The sequence below is a fragment of the Apus apus genome, chromosome 17 (assembly GCF_020740795.1).
Source record: "Apus apus isolate bApuApu2 chromosome 17, bApuApu2.pri.cur, whole genome shotgun sequence".
NCBI classification, from domain to species: Eukaryota; Metazoa; Chordata; class Aves; order Apodiformes; family Apodidae; genus Apus; species Apus apus.
This window is the reverse complement of record NC_067298.1, coordinates 9,181,283-9,196,659: the sequence shown is the minus strand read 5'-3', so window position 1 is coordinate 9,196,659 and position 15,377 is coordinate 9,181,283. Positions and strand designations below refer to the sequence as shown.

The window sequence follows — 15,377 nt, the reverse complement described above, 5'->3', positions numbered from 1 at the left end:
TGCCTTTGTTTTCTTTAGCATCTCCCCAGTGAGGAGCGTGGTGCTGAGCTGCCTTGGATACCTTCTGTGAGCTCTTAATGGGAGAGTGTGTGACTTTGAGTCTCACCAGAGCAGTAGGACCTTTCCTTAAGCACTGTCTGTGCAACAGTTGTAAAGCCATCTCCACCTGACAGCCCTGCTCTTGGCCATGTCCCCAGATTAATTTACAGCCTTTGTCACCTGCTGTTTAGCCAGCATTTTATGGTAGTGTGAGTCCATGAAAGAACAACAATCTCAGCAAAGTTCCTGGTGTGGTTATAGGTGGATATGTCTGATTCACAGTGCTGGGGCAAATGAGTGCCTTAGTACAACCCCACTGTTAGCTGCCTGTGTGAAACGACCTTCATCGGGGTGTTTCTGAGCCAGTATGTGCAGCAGAAGCTGAGGTCTGTATTTGACCCCTCAAACTGAGCAAAATTGCAAAGGGCTACGTGGAAGTGGGAAATCAAAGCACACAGTGACATGTGCAGTCATGATCACTTTCCAGAGATGTCCATGGCAAGTGAAAGTCATAACTTTATGGGATAACAAAAATCTAAACGGGACCTTGGTAGAAATACTGGATTTGTGGCAAATTGTAATTCCTCTCCTGTCTCCTCACCTAACCTTTTTGTGGTCCACAGACTATAAATTACGGATCTCTTTCTTTCCATTAGAAGATAAGGACCTTATCACCTCTCCTTTCTAACATTCTTATCAGTCCACAGGCAGTGAGCATCTTTACTCTCAGGTGGCCTAATTGATACATATCAAATTAAAGGCAAAGCATTTTTTATCAACTTGCGTTTAGCTTTGAAGTGTGTTGCTTTGATTTCAGACATGAAGAACAGTTTCATGTGCCTGAAAGCTCCCCATTTTCCAACTGTACTAGTTGATCAAATAAAATATACTGCCTCTGTCCACAAACTGCCTTGCCTGTGTACCAGTGCAATCAGTTCTTGTTAGTGAAAAAGAGAAGGCAATTTTTTCATGGAACTACTTAAAAGGTATGTGTGAGGACTGCAGCTCTTCAGAGCCTTCAAGATTAGGACAAAATGTTTAAATAGGATGAAACAGAGAAGAAAAAGATTCAGTAGAGTCTAAGGTAGATAACTGAATTAGCAAGAAAAAGAATTTTAGGGCTTATCTCTTAAATGGAGACATTTTGTGCGAAAGAAGTACCAGAAATGAGAAAGCTGAATATATGGGCAGGAGGTAGAGCCAGCATCAAATTGTTTAAAGAGTATTACCATAGAATCATAGAATGGTTTGGGTTGGAAGGGACCTTAAAGAACATCTAGATCCAACCCCCTGCATGAGCAGGGACACCTCCCAGCAGCCCAGGCTGCTCCAAGCCCCATCCAACCTGCCCTTCAACACTGCCAGGGATGGGGCAGCCACAGCTTCCCTGGGCAGCCTGGGCCAGGGTCTCACCTCCCTCACAGGGAAGAATTTCCTCCTAATATCTAAGGGAAAGGAAGGGCAAGGAGGGGAAATGGTTCCTCTATTATTCTCTCACTTAGAAAATATACTTCAGATGAAATGACAACTATAAAAAATATCAGACCAGAAAAACAAATGGGAAAGTACGACTTTCATCTAAAATATTTGCTAATGAAATTTCAGTGATGTATTTTTTGTTACATTTCTCTCGAGGCAAAAGCCCTGGTGCAGATGCAGGCATACTAAGAAAAAAATTCAATTTCTGGTACAACAATTTATTATTCTGTGGTAGCAGTGCTGAGTCAACCCTCCTGGGTTCTGGTTTCTCAAGTAACTTGAGAGCCTATACAAAAAAAGAGAATTTAAGTACTTAAATTAATTTGAATTATATTTCCAAATCGCTCATCTCAAGCCTCTTTTTTGAAGGACGTAGTCTACATGGGGTTTTTCTCTTAAGAGCTGGCACTCTTGTTTCTGTGAATCAGCTACAGTTCTCCTAAATCTTTTTGCAGGGCTTCATTAATTGGCATCATGTTGGTATGACAGGAGAATCCTGTGTCCTGTAGAATTCCAGAGTTCACCTCTGGTTAAAATCCCCTTGCATGTCAGCACCTGGAAGCAGTAGATTCATTGTTTATCTATGCTTAACTGATACACTTAACAAACACAGTCTAAGAATAAAGAACTGGCCTGATTCTTTACATCTGTATACACACAGTTTTGGGGTGGTTTTTTCCAAAAGTGATGTTCTGGACTTAGTAAGATATTTGGAGGACCCCAGCTCACAGGTCTAAATGAAGCTGCAAAGTACTGTTTTTCACCTTGATCTGCCTTTGATTTGCAGGTACTGCTAAATCATTGTATGATGTTGGCTTTTGAATGGATGTTCCACAAAGCTCATCCATTGTTCTTGCTTTTGCTTTGCAGTACAGAATTGGACAGCTGTACATGATAAGCAAGCACAGTCATGAGCAGAGTGACCGAGGAGAAGGTGTGGAAGTGGTGCAGAATGAGCCTTATGAAGATCCAAACCATGGCAATGGTCAGCTAACAGAGAAACGGGTCTATCTCAACAGGCAAGTGCAGTAAAACTCTTTTCTCTCAACGTGGGCTGTAACAATTTGCAAGGAATGTGCCTTCCAGGCAACAGCCTTTCTGTTTCAAGGAGAAGTGCTCCCATGAATACAGGCTGCTTCCTGGCAGCCACAGGAAGATGGAAGGTGGGGCAGCTCAGTGGCTTCACACAGAGGGATTAGTTGTCATGTCTTCTGAAGTATCTTTCCTAAGAGAAAGAATTACAACTTGAAGTTGAGGGTGCACTGAAAGTCATAGCTTTTCTTTGAAATTTAACTGTCATTCTATTTTCCAAAGTTGGGGGGGGGGAGGAAGTAGGGAAAAAAAAACCACTAAAAAACAAACCCCACAAACACCCCATCCCCAAAAAAACCCCAAACCAACCTAATGAAATGGTTTAAGGGTTTTTCATCTCACAATAATGTCACAAAGTCAGTGCCCCATTTTTGATGACAAGAGATTTGTCTCAGTGCAGTGAATTGACGTTATGAATGACCATTAGGTTTATACAATCCTGACCTTCTGTACCAAGATAATAGGTTTAAAGACCTGATGGAAAAATGTATTTTGTTTCCTTGAAGTTCCATAATGTCTTAAAGTTAAATATATGTCTCTTCCTATGGTGAAATTATACAGCTGAGGATCAATGCCTCCACACTCAAAGGCCAGAGAAGTTTTTTTATATATGTTTCTTTGTGTCCTACGAAAGATATTGCTCAATCTGTTCCTATTTTTACTACTGCTGATCTAATTTAATATCACTGCTTTTCTGAAGTTCTTCTATTCCTCTGGGCCTGTTTCATTTTATTAAACTGATGCTCTGCAGCATTTCAGAGTGGGCACAGAAACACTCTAACTATTGCTTCTACATTGCAAGTTACTCCTTCCCTGCAATCCTGCCCTATCTGACCTTAACTCAGGCTAAATTGAATCACCAGGGATGCCACACACACACAGGAGTCCAATAGTATGTCTTGCCAATATTTAATATTATTGTGGTGGTCACTGTTCTCTCACAGACTAGATACAGGACTTGGGAAAAATCAATATGTGTTCCTCTGGTGCAGCTCCCAGCAGTTATGGGGTTTTTATAAATGTTTCTGGATATTTCTTTCCTTCATGTTAATAAGAGATAAGGCTTAAAGAGCATGTTCAGAATTACTACTTGAGGGTAATTCAGAATAACTGCAAGGACTGTGTCCTTGAAGGCATGCAGAAGACATATCTGGGAAGCATGTAGTTTCTGGTAGTGCAGGCAGTGGGACGCAGGATCTCGTTCCCAAAGATGGCAAAGAACATCTGTGTGCCTACAGCTTGGGTAGCTTACCTGAAGCTATGGTGGATATTTGAGGTCAGGCTCACTGACTTCAATGATAACTGTGAATAATCCTGGATAATCATCACCAGATTTGCTGTTTGAATCTGGTTTTGGTGTCACAATACCACCAGATAGTGCAGAACTATTAATGCTTTATGGAAAGTATCAGCAGGTTTTCAGGCAACCAAGAGTTTTGTAGGGATGCCAGGATCTCTCTGGAAGGCTTCACTCAAGGAGATGTGCTGCCATACAAGATGTACTGTGAACAAAGACAATTTTTCTAGTGTCTGTGTAAAACTTAGTTATATTCAGCTTGTTTACTGTCTCTTCTCTCTTACTGGAGCATTGTTTCAGGAGCTGAAAGTCTGCATCCTCTGGTTTTTATTATTGAGGTATCAGAGGAAAGCTTAGCAGGGTAAGGGAGGGAGTGGAGAGGGAGTCATCAAGAGACACTGACAGAGGCTGACAAAATAAACAGAAGATCTGATACACTCAACCCTATTATGCAGTATGTAAAATGCTGCAGAAAAGGCTTTTATACAAGAAAGGTTTATATAAAAATAATCTGGTTTTGAGCAATGCCCTCAAAGAGCAAAAGTCAATGCACTTGACTTTGAATATTTAGACAAAGTACTAACATCTGCATTTTGCCTCTGGACAAATATAATATTTTTGTGTAGTTAGATCATGGTTAAATAAGGGTTAATGATCCAAACCCTGTGTTTTCCTCAGAAATTTGGTAGTGTGGAAGGTTAATTTACTTTCTGCACACAGTTATCAGAAGTATTTTCACTTGGAAAACTGAGGTTTGGAAGCATCTACTTTAGTTCAGTAAAGCTTCAGTCTCAGGCTGGGTGATCTGCTCCACACATCACCAGATTAACACGATTGTAACTGAGTCTCTGAAGCACAGTGATACTCGTGGTCTCCAAGGTCTGCCTTCCTTCGAGTGACTAGTACTGCAGCACCCTTGTTCCTGGCAGCTTCAGTGATTATAACTGATGTCATTAGGAAAGAGTTAAAAAATAAATTTTCATGAACTTGCCTTCTTTTTAAAATGTTTATTTATCACTTCTTTGATACCCTGCAAAGATCCATGGTAAAAAAAATGCTCCCACTCTTCTATGGTATTATTTAATTAACCTTGAATAATCTTCCCATGTTCTGTGTCCACATCTTTCACTTCTTATTCTACTATTGCTCCACCACCTGGGTAGGTTCTGTTGACAGATTGAGTTCTGAGCTATGACATCTGTTAGTTCTATTAATTCTTTCCACTCTGGGGATTTACTTCTCCCACCAGCAGAACAGGACCAAGAGTACCTGCCAGCCTCACAGAGATGCTTTGAATGATTTGTTAATTTTAATATAAAAGCTTCCTTCTGAAGAGCTGGGGTTGGTAGTGTGGGAAATACTGAATGCTGGGCGAGTTGAACAAGGGTTTGTGTGCCAGCAGGAAATATGAAGGAAGAATAGTCTCTGAGAAATAATGAAATCGGGATCAACGTGATCTGAAATCAAATATTTACTCATGACCTTTGGTTGGAGAGTGCCTCCCTGTGGTTGAGAACACTGTGACACAGACACACCTTACAAGGTCTAACCTGCTGAGTTGTCCATGACCTGCCGTTGGAGGCCACACATTCTTGAAGTCTGCAGCTGAGTCTGCTCAGAGGTGATTGCAGTGGCCCGTAACACATTGCTCACTTGAGGGGAACCAGGAGCCTTGGATTCATAAATGCCTGTGGAGAAAGCTGGGATGGATTGCACAGCCATGAGATGAAAACACTGTTGTAATGTCAGGGTGTTGCTCTGTCCTGTTACGTACCTGTCCAATTACAAGCATGTTTGGAAGCATCTTGTTTTCTACAGTACTGATAATGTATTCTAATGTCATACTTTCCTTTTATTTTCAGCAAACTGCCTAGCTGGGCTAGAGCAGTTGTTCCCAAAATATTTTATGTTACAGAGAAGGCTTGGAATTATTATCCTTATACGATCACAGGTAAGGAATAAAGCAGAAATCATTACAGACTTGTGCTCTTTGGATAGTTTAGCTTGTCTTCAGAAGCTCCAAATTACATATTGAGCCACAGATGCCAAGTTATTTTAACAAGTCCTGTTAAAGTGCATATATTTTTTCATCTTATATTCCTTAATATCAGGAAATAAAGATTGCAGAGTATGGATATATAAAAACTGGAGTGTTGTATCTATGCAATATCTTCCTTGCAAAGAAAACAGCAGGTGCTTAGATTCTGTGCTGACTTGTACCCTTCGTTGTCACACAGACTTTAGTCAAATATAAATCAGATTATCTGACACAATTCTTTTTCATATTAATGCATGTGTAGTGTAAGGATCTTGCATCATTGTTTGATTTCACATTTCTTTTCTTTTTTTCTTTTCCCTCATCATTCTTTTTTTTTAACAAATGGACATTTGGGAATCAGAATACACAGTAAGTTTTTCTTCCTCTTTTTATTCTAAAAATAGAATAATTATGTGAAATATAGTAGTGGAATACTAACTGATTTCTTCTGAATATAACTGATGTATTAAACGGGGGAACTTTATGTGATCTATTTGTTTAAGAAATTTAAGGTTAAATTGGAAGAGTTTCTGTGGGGTTTCTATATATTACATATCTTATTTTTTATCACTTCAAACCGATTTGTACAGTCAGTGACTAAAAATATAACAAAGAGAAGCTTCTATATAACAGGTCAAGGCTTTTAAGGATCCAGTTATTATGTGGAGACATAAGAAAAGAGTTTATTTTATTTATTGTTTTATTAATTTAGAAAATGCTCATCTCTGGTGTAGTATCTGGGAAACTGTACAGTCTGTAGACAAAATTAAACATAATCTGGGCATGGTGCCCAGAAAAATCAGCTATTCCCTCTAGCAGAGCTAAGGCAAAATATAGCACATAAATAATGAGAAAAATAGTTTTAGATGTGCTGGCCTCAATCACACACAGTAATTTTTCAGCAACCTTTGGAAGATGAGGAGGAGGTGATGAGGAAGTTCCAGGTGATGGGACCTTTCAGAAACTCCTGCCTTGATTTAGTTTGAACTTCTGACAGTAGATAAAACATAACCCACTTGTTTTTCTTAACTCTGCAGTGCTCAAAATATTTTTGCATTTATTTATTTTTTTATTATAGCCAGTAAAGAATACAGTCAGGAAAAAGACTTTAATGTGATAAATGTGAAAGAGAAGACATGAGGGCACTTGAAGGCTCAGATGAAAAAGCTGGAGACTTAGAGTTGAAACTGATGACCAGGTTTGAAAATCCAAAGCACTGCACTATGCTTTTCAATAAGTACTGTAGATACTTATTGCATACTCTGCTTTGTTTCATGTTTAAAATTAATTTGATTGTCAGAGGAGAGACAAGAGTCCTATAATGGTCAGTAGTAATGGTTGGATAGAGTCTCAGCTATTTTGTAGGAGGAGTCTTCAGTAGGGTCTGTCACAGTTTGCTTTAATTAAGAGTTTAATCTTAGTCTGGGAGAATGGCAAATTCTCTGTTGTATTGGTATCTGGTAGCAGACACAAGAACGTGTCTGAATTTGAAATGCAATGCATAATCAAAACCAAACAGCAAGGCTGAACTCAGAATTTGAATCAGGGGGTGATCTTTATCTATTCTGATAAGACAACACCTGGAACACATCAGAGAAGGTTTGCAGAAGGTATGCAGCTAAAGGGATGTCCAAGAGCATCAGCAAAAATGATTCCAGGGTTGAAGAGACTTGTAAAGAAAAATTGAATCAGTCTACAACTGTAGAAGGGAGGCAAAACAGTCGCTAAGTGACAGTATAACTGCCTGTGGGAGCTGGGGACTAATTACTCACCATGGTGCAAAGAAACAGAACTAGAAATATTGGGATGAGATTAAGGAAACTGTGCTTCAGACAAAAATCTAAAATATATTTTAATGGAACTGATAGACTATGAAATTGTCTTCAAGGGAAATAGAGGAACTGCCTTTGCCTCAAACTGTTGAATCTAGAACAAAAATACACCACTGGGAATAATTCCTATTCTTGTCTGGGAACCTTCTCTACATTTTGATTTTCTGTGTTGGTTAGAGAATTCTGAAAGAAAGAATAAACCCACAGACATTGCCCAAAATATGTAAGAGAGCTTGGAAACCCTTTTCTTTAAGGCAGGAAATTCCCTCCAAAGGGTCTGTGGGACATCCTAAGAATTAATTGAGCCTCATTTCAAGGAAAACTGATTCTGAAGGCAGGCTAGTAATTGGATAAATAAATATAATCTTGCTGTGTCAAGTACATACTGCTGTGTTGTGTGTTCACATCTTACTTAACCTCCTAAGTTCCATCCTAAATAAAGAGCAAGGACTCTAAAGGTCAGTAGTGTTATTTCAGTGTATGTTAGTGCTTCAGTAGAGGATGTGAACAGCAGACTGAATCTTGCTGATAGTGTTAAAGTTTCTCAGTTGTAAAATATGGAGGCTGCTGAGAAATTGCATTTGAGCACATACACTGACATCCAGAGATTCAACGCAGAATAATTTCATCAATATGATGTTCCTGTTAAATATTATGGATTTCATAAATATGACCTTGTTTAAGGACCTGAAATCAGAACATCTTCAAAGAAGAAAAGCTCAGCAGGCATTGAAGATAATTTCCAGAATATTGTTCTCTGCAATGGTAGCATAAAAAGCCAGCACTGCTTGGATGCATGAAAACAGGAATGGAAATTAGAGTGTCATGATACTAGGATGCTCTAAGCTGGGTCCCAGTCATATAATGTGATGGTATCTGCTTTAAGGAATGGTATTTGTTACCCAGCAAACCTCTAAATTTGACAGCAAGCAGCAGGTCTCCTACCAATTCTCCTCAACCATATTAATAGTCAGTAAAGCAAATGACACACTTAAGATAATGAGCTTCACAAAACTATTGCAGATGTGATCCTTTTGTGGTGTGTAGCATGCAAAATATTGCAGAGTAGAGCACTTTAAAATGTACACTGTGCTGTTGGTGGAGGAGAGCCTCACTAAAGCTGCAGTACAAAGGACTTCCTATCAGGAAGATGAGACGTGGGGAACGTCCCCAGAAATGCTGAACCAAAGCTGGAGCTAATCCCTGCAAGCTTCCTGCTGACATTGAGGTGGAGGAGGAAGTAGAATAAATACTTCTGAAGCTGAAGCCAAAGGAAGTAATCCAAATTTGGGGGTGCTATTTTGGGAATAACATACTTCTATAAAGTTCAAACCTTTGTTTTAGAGGCTGGGGCATTATTTAAGAACTGTGTGAGAGACTGTCTCTTAGACTTAGAATTGGAACTGCTTTGCTTTTGATCTTGTCATTAGAAACCTGACGAGATCTTGCTAAAATAAACATACGATTTTTATGTAGGAGTTCTTTTAATGTTGTGATTAGGTTGATGTTAAGTTCATAAATTTGGGACACGGTATTTGGGATCAGCTGAAGGGGAGCCCTGTGGAAGTAACTCCTTGGGATTCTGCCCTGTGAGCAGAATGATAGGATTGTGTTCTGGTTCTGGTCTCTTGACAAGCTGCACGTGCTGCTGGGGAATGGCTGGTGTAGCTGTTGGCTTTTAGAAAGAATTCCTTTGCTGCTCACAGGCTGGAGCCTTTTCCACCTGGAGGATGGAGGCAAGATCCTTTGCAGCTCTCAGCAATCCCTTCTGTGCAGCTTATCACAGCATTTGCAAATATGTATCTTTAGTGTAAAATACATACTCTAGTCTTAAATGTGTGGACAAGAATGACTGACCTTTCAGGAGGCTTTCTTATTTTACTTTCTGAGGTTGTCCAGCGAGATTAGAAATAATGAACTAGAAAGCAAACCTGTCTCTATTGCAAACCAAACAAAAAAGAATTGCAGAGAACTGCTTCTTTACCTACATCGGGATGTTGTTAGACAGTAAGCAGCACAGAGCAAGTTCCTATTTGACCTGTTCAAGGGACAGGTGAGATTCTGGACAAAAAGAGAGGACCCTCCAGCTAACAAAGAGTCAGATCATGAACATATATGGTGACTCAACCATGGTGCAAAAAATTCATGTCAACAAAGTACAGTGAAAATGAGCCTAACGAAGTTTAGCTGTCAAGTTGGAGTACAAAAAGGTTAGTAAAAAGATAAAGGGAATTTAAGCAAAGTCTTCTGAATTTGAAGGTGGGGTTCAGGTCTTTACCAGGAATCATTTAACATAGTTTTGCTGTCTGACCTGACCAGTTCCAGTGCTGTTAGCAATATTTCAATTATGGGGCTGAATAGTAAAAACAGCTGGATAATATTTTGTCTTGTTTATGGCCAATCCACAATTAAGTGTATAAAGCAAAATAAAGGTTAAAAATTGAATGTTTTACTCTCTGCAAGGAGGAAAAGCATTCCTGCAACCTGCCAATGTCTGAACTTAAGAATAGGATATAAATCCAGGATATTTATGAAAAACAGTTATGAAACAGAAAGCAGGAGATAAAAATTCCTTTGATGATATATCACAATGACACTAATTCTTCTCCAGAAAATGACTGAGGCAAATATAATTATTTCATCTGGTATGTGTCAAGGTCCCACAGTGATAGTTGCTGAATGTTCCATTATTGACTTGCTGGTTTGATTACTTTTGAGAACAGGCAAGTTATATGTTTCACTTAGTCAGCTGCCAGTTTGTCCATGAAGTAAATTATCTGGAAGAAATGTTTTTGTAATTGTTATTTTTATAATCAGATGACTTGAGAAAAAAAAAAAAAAAAAGTTGTTTTGGATAAACACTGCAAGGAATCTGGAGAGGCTTTTTCCTGTGTTCTCTTGATCTGGTTACCAGTGCTTGAAATTGGGATGTAACCCATCAGTCTTCAGTGCACAAACTTCTCCAGCTTGAGTGTATGAGGAGTCTACATCAAAAAAGCAAAAGAATCTGTGTTGCAGGATTAGAGCCTACTGCCAAGTTACTACCAATAATTCCTCCCCTCTCACCTCCCAGCTTAGAAGACAGGCTAACTGGTGGCATCTAGGAAAGCAGATACCTGGTTCCTTTTGGAGAGTCTAGCAAAAGGAAGGACCTCTATAGTATTTGTAAGAAACAAATGATATATTTTTAGAAAGCTGCAAACCTGTGTTCTCGTTTAATAGCTTAATCCCACTGAAGCAGAATGAATCAAACTGCTTGGGATAATTCCCTTTTTCCACCACTGGCTTATTACAAAGCAATCCAGGCCCCTCTCTGAGTCAGGGGACTGTCATTTTCACTCATGCACACTGCCTCTCACTTCTGTTCTTCCTCAATAAACAGGCTACTGTTCCCATGTCTCAGAGAAGGAGATCCTAAGGGAAGGGAAAAGCAGAGATAAGTGCTGGGTTTCATAGTGGTTGGAAGCCACTTGTTAGTTGACTGTTCATCTTGAAGCTATTGTGTGTAATACAAACAAACCATGGTTTTCTTCCTGAGCTTGTTTATGAGATTTCAACTCCCTTACTTATTTTCAAGCCCTGTTTTTGCATTGTTCCAACTCTTTCCACTCACCAGCACTTTTCTGCTCTTTGCCATCTTCCTGTGCTTATCTTGCTTTCCAAATTCCCCTCCCTTTCATTGAGTCACATCTTCCAAGTTTTGCCATCACCCTGCACTTTCCAGCCATTCTCTTCTGACTTTGTCATCCTGATTGGAGCTGGTTTGTGTAACCTGCATCTCAGAGCAGCTCTGTGATCGCATGCAGCCCTGTCTTGATTATTCTGAAGGTCATCAATAACATGGTGGCCATTTTCCAAAAAACTTCTGTATATAGCTGTAGGAAAGACTGTACTTTAAAACATGCTGTACAGACACCACTGAGTTATCTTCACCCATCTTCTTGCACATAAACTGTAGAAACGACATCTTGTTTATCCATGTGAGATTTTGATGTTCTGCCATATCCAGGTCTCTCTTCTGTCCTGGCCACTGTCCAAAGACACTGGCAATCTCCCGTGTTACATCTCTCCTTCTGGTCCATCCATCCTTCTTGTTTATAAATGCCCCCTCTTGCTCCAGGGCTATTGTTTGTGTGTTTCCCTGTTTTCCCTCCTTGCCCTTTTCAGTGCTGGCTGTTCCCTCCTGCCTCAGGAAGTCTGGAGACCTTACACTACCCCACAGTCCCCACTGCTCCTTTGCCTGTTAATGAGGTAGGGACTCCATTTGGTTTTGATCTTCAACAAAGAATTACTGTTCTTACTCACTGACGACTGAAACTGCTAAAAAATGTCAAGCTCAAAGGACATGGTATCTAGAAGATACCCTGTTTAAAAAGCTACTCTAATTCTACTTGGCCAGTGTCACCTCATTGTAACAGTTACTGTGTTCTTTAGTTCTAGGCTCCATGGGGGCTGCTCTCCAGTTCCACCTGTGTTGCCAAATTCCTGTGTATGTGACCATATTAAAAAAGAAAAAAATTGTCATTCTGAAAAGTGATGAAAGATCTGAGGGAACATCTCCTGCAATGCCTGCCTCTCCAGGCTCTTCTGGGAAGATATAGGTGGATGTGCTTCTGCTGCTTAATTTAAAAATATATATATATATCTATATATATTTAAAAAGTGGGATTCATTTTTACTGTACAAAAATATCTCCCAAGTGGATTAATATTCACAAGGAGCAGCAGAAGTGCAGTGCAATGAGGGGGTCTTGAGCAGTTCTTTGACTATTCTGCAGAAAGAAACCAAATGGAAAATGAAATTGGCTAAGAGGGTAGTGGGGAAACAGCCCTCACAAAGCAGGTTACAGAGGGGAGAGAAACCTCTCCCAGTCACCTTCTGTCCAGTGTCTTTGCTGGCAACTACAGTAAATCCTGCAGCCACCTTGGGTGTAATTACCATGCAAAGGTTAGTTTTTATGGGCCCCTCCATAAAATGATTGTAAAACACTGTGTTTGACTGTCTCTTTAAGACTCTGGCAAGTGTTTTGGCATACTTAGGTTCTACCCTGTTCTTGTAAGTGTTGCTTATTGCTATGGCAACACTAATCAATCATCGTGCTAAAAATAGGCCTTTCATTTTTCAAGAGGTTATCTGTAGTGAATTGAAAATGCAACTGCAGTCTGTGTTTTCCATATGCTGCCTTCATTTCACTTTATTTAAACCTGGAAGTAGCCGTGCTCACATGTGGCAATTACTATTGCAGACTGGTTATTGCACTGATTGCTTTCTTGAGCCTTAAATCTCTCCTGGTTCTTCCAAAAGGGATGGCAAATACAGAAAGTTACAGAACACAAACAAAAAAACCACAGAATATTATCCTTATTTTGTTTTTGAGTGTCATAGATATACTGGATTTAAACAAATTTTTTAACTAGTTTATACTACCTCTAAAAAATCTGGAGGTGACAATACAAAAGACCCTTTGTTTGAGAGCATTACACGAAGAAACCTTGTCCCTGAAGACACTAAGACTGCAGGTTTTGGCCAGTTATGTAGAATTTAAGTCTGATTTCAAGTTAAAGATTCAATTTGCCACTATTTGTTTCAAAGGAGGAACCTTGCAAGCTGTAGAGATTGTGAAATGGCAAAGTGGAAGCAGTGCCCTGTGTGTGCTCGGGGTGTCCATCAGCTGCCAGGTTGCTGCTGGAAGAGCACCCACCCCAGGGAGGCAGAGCAGAAAGGGAGTGGTGCTTTGAAGAAAGAAAAAAATCATCTAAAAGGTTTATTACCTCCCATTCCCTCCCCAGTTTGATTCTGACTGTTGCATAAAACTTTTAATCCCCAGCTAAGTAAATACACAGGCACTTAAGGAGGGGGAAAAAAAACCCAACAATTTTTTGCATGATGAATAATAAAGTATTTTGAAGGATGCATAAACAGTTTTGTGGTTCTGCCAGAGCCCTCTGCCAATTAGTCAGAGTGCAGCTGATGAATCATGAGACACAGTCTGTGAGATATTAAAAAATTTGGACCCTGCTAAGTGTTCCTGAAGGCCAGTGGGACCCCCCTACAGCTACTAAAACAGTAGTTGCCACTTGGTTGAGTTTCTGAGAGATCTATTTGCAATGGAGTACCTTTTGATGAAGTTGTGGGGGTTTTTTGGGGTAAATTCACATTTTTAATCTGAAATTACACTGCCACAGCCCTCCCCTTCATACTAAATACACAGGGAGATTAACTTTTGGTAGCTTTGTGCAGCAAAGGACTTTCTAACAAGGTGGGTTGAGGTAAATGGCACTTACAGTTCTTCTTTTATAACACTCTGAAGATCCTTAGTCTTTTCTTAATGTTTCTTTTTTTTTTTTTTTTTGGAGAAACAAGACTAAAGTTCTATTTTTTTTTAATTAGAGTTTAGGTTCTGGGTCACAGGAAACAGCAACCAGATTCAAGCAGTGTCTTGCTGAACTGCCATGGGCAGCCCAAGACGACTTTCAGTTCAGTATATGAAATGGCTGCAGTGTGTCATGATCTGACTCATTGCTGGTAAACTCTAGACAGTGATTGAAACAGGAGGCACTTTTAGCAGGAAGGTAAGAGGGAAATCTGGCATTTGGCTTTGTTCAAAATTTACTCTGAAACTGTAGCCACGCTTCAACACCACAAAGGTTTTTCACATTTTGCATTTTTATCCTCCACTGTTCTTGAAGCTGTGACCTAAGAGCAACTGTTCTGATAAAGGGAAATGTTTTGGAGTATTGAAAAATGTGCTCCATCCAACAATTCCTAAAGTTAGACAATAAGTAAAGATACTTGGATCAGAACGAGGGATGAGGAGCTGCTTTGGCAAGGGTGCTAGTTCTGTGTGAGCTGTAGATGCAGAAGATGCTGTACTGAAGTTCCTTCTGTCAGTGGAGTTTTCAAAGCTGACAGTGAGACCAGGAGAGCAGCACCAAGTCCTGTGGTGGACCCTGCTACTCATTAACAGAGGTGAGAGAGCTGCAGCACCCTGCAGTTCCTGGAGCCACTGAGGGTTCTGACAAACCTCTGCACTCAGACTGTTTAACTTAAAGATCTGTGAACTCACAAAGCTCTGACCTAGATACTCAAGTCTGCTCAAGCATTATATAGTTTTGATGACCCTTCCACTAGTTAGAGAGCATTGATGTAGCTATCTTGTCTATTTTTAGCAATGACTAGATTTTATTTAGGGGCTGTTGATTCTGTTTAATTATGTAGCAAAGAATCAAAGTTTGGTCCTCAGATCAACAGGAGAGATACTTAATGCACGTTAACATCTAAGTAAAGCATGGCCTAGAACAGTAACCTTGAAAGATGCAGACAAGATGCCAATAAACTGTGTTTTCATAGTAAGTGTTCTAGGCAATTAGTTTATCATAAGTAGTATGGTGCACATCTCTACCATTTTCAGTGGAAGTGTTTTTAAAAGCTGTTATTCAGACCTAAGCACCGAGTACCAGTTACTGCATTCAGTATCAGCACTAGCAACTGCTGATAAAACAGTACTTATCTGCAGTCTCCTTTCCTCAGGGATGCTTTCCCCCAAATGCAGAGGTCTGGATTGTTGTCAGCACGAGCTCTGCACACCTGGGCTGTGCCC

At 39.9% G+C, this 15,377-nt stretch overlaps 1 protein-coding gene across 1 annotated transcript in view; it reads left to right on the top strand.

Moving 5' to 3' along the window:
* Window positions 1-15,377, top strand: part of PITPNC1 (phosphatidylinositol transfer protein cytoplasmic 1) — a 77,725-nt gene that overhangs the window by 32,349 nt on the left and 29,999 nt on the right. The window contains exons 2-4 of the mRNA XM_051635288.1: window positions 2,389-2,537; window positions 5,770-5,858; window positions 6,307-6,314. Coding sequence (XP_051491248.1) covers window positions 2,389-2,537; window positions 5,770-5,858; window positions 6,307-6,314 — 246 coding nt within the window. The remainder of the gene's footprint in view (window positions 1-2,388; window positions 2,538-5,769; window positions 5,859-6,306; window positions 6,315-15,377) is intronic.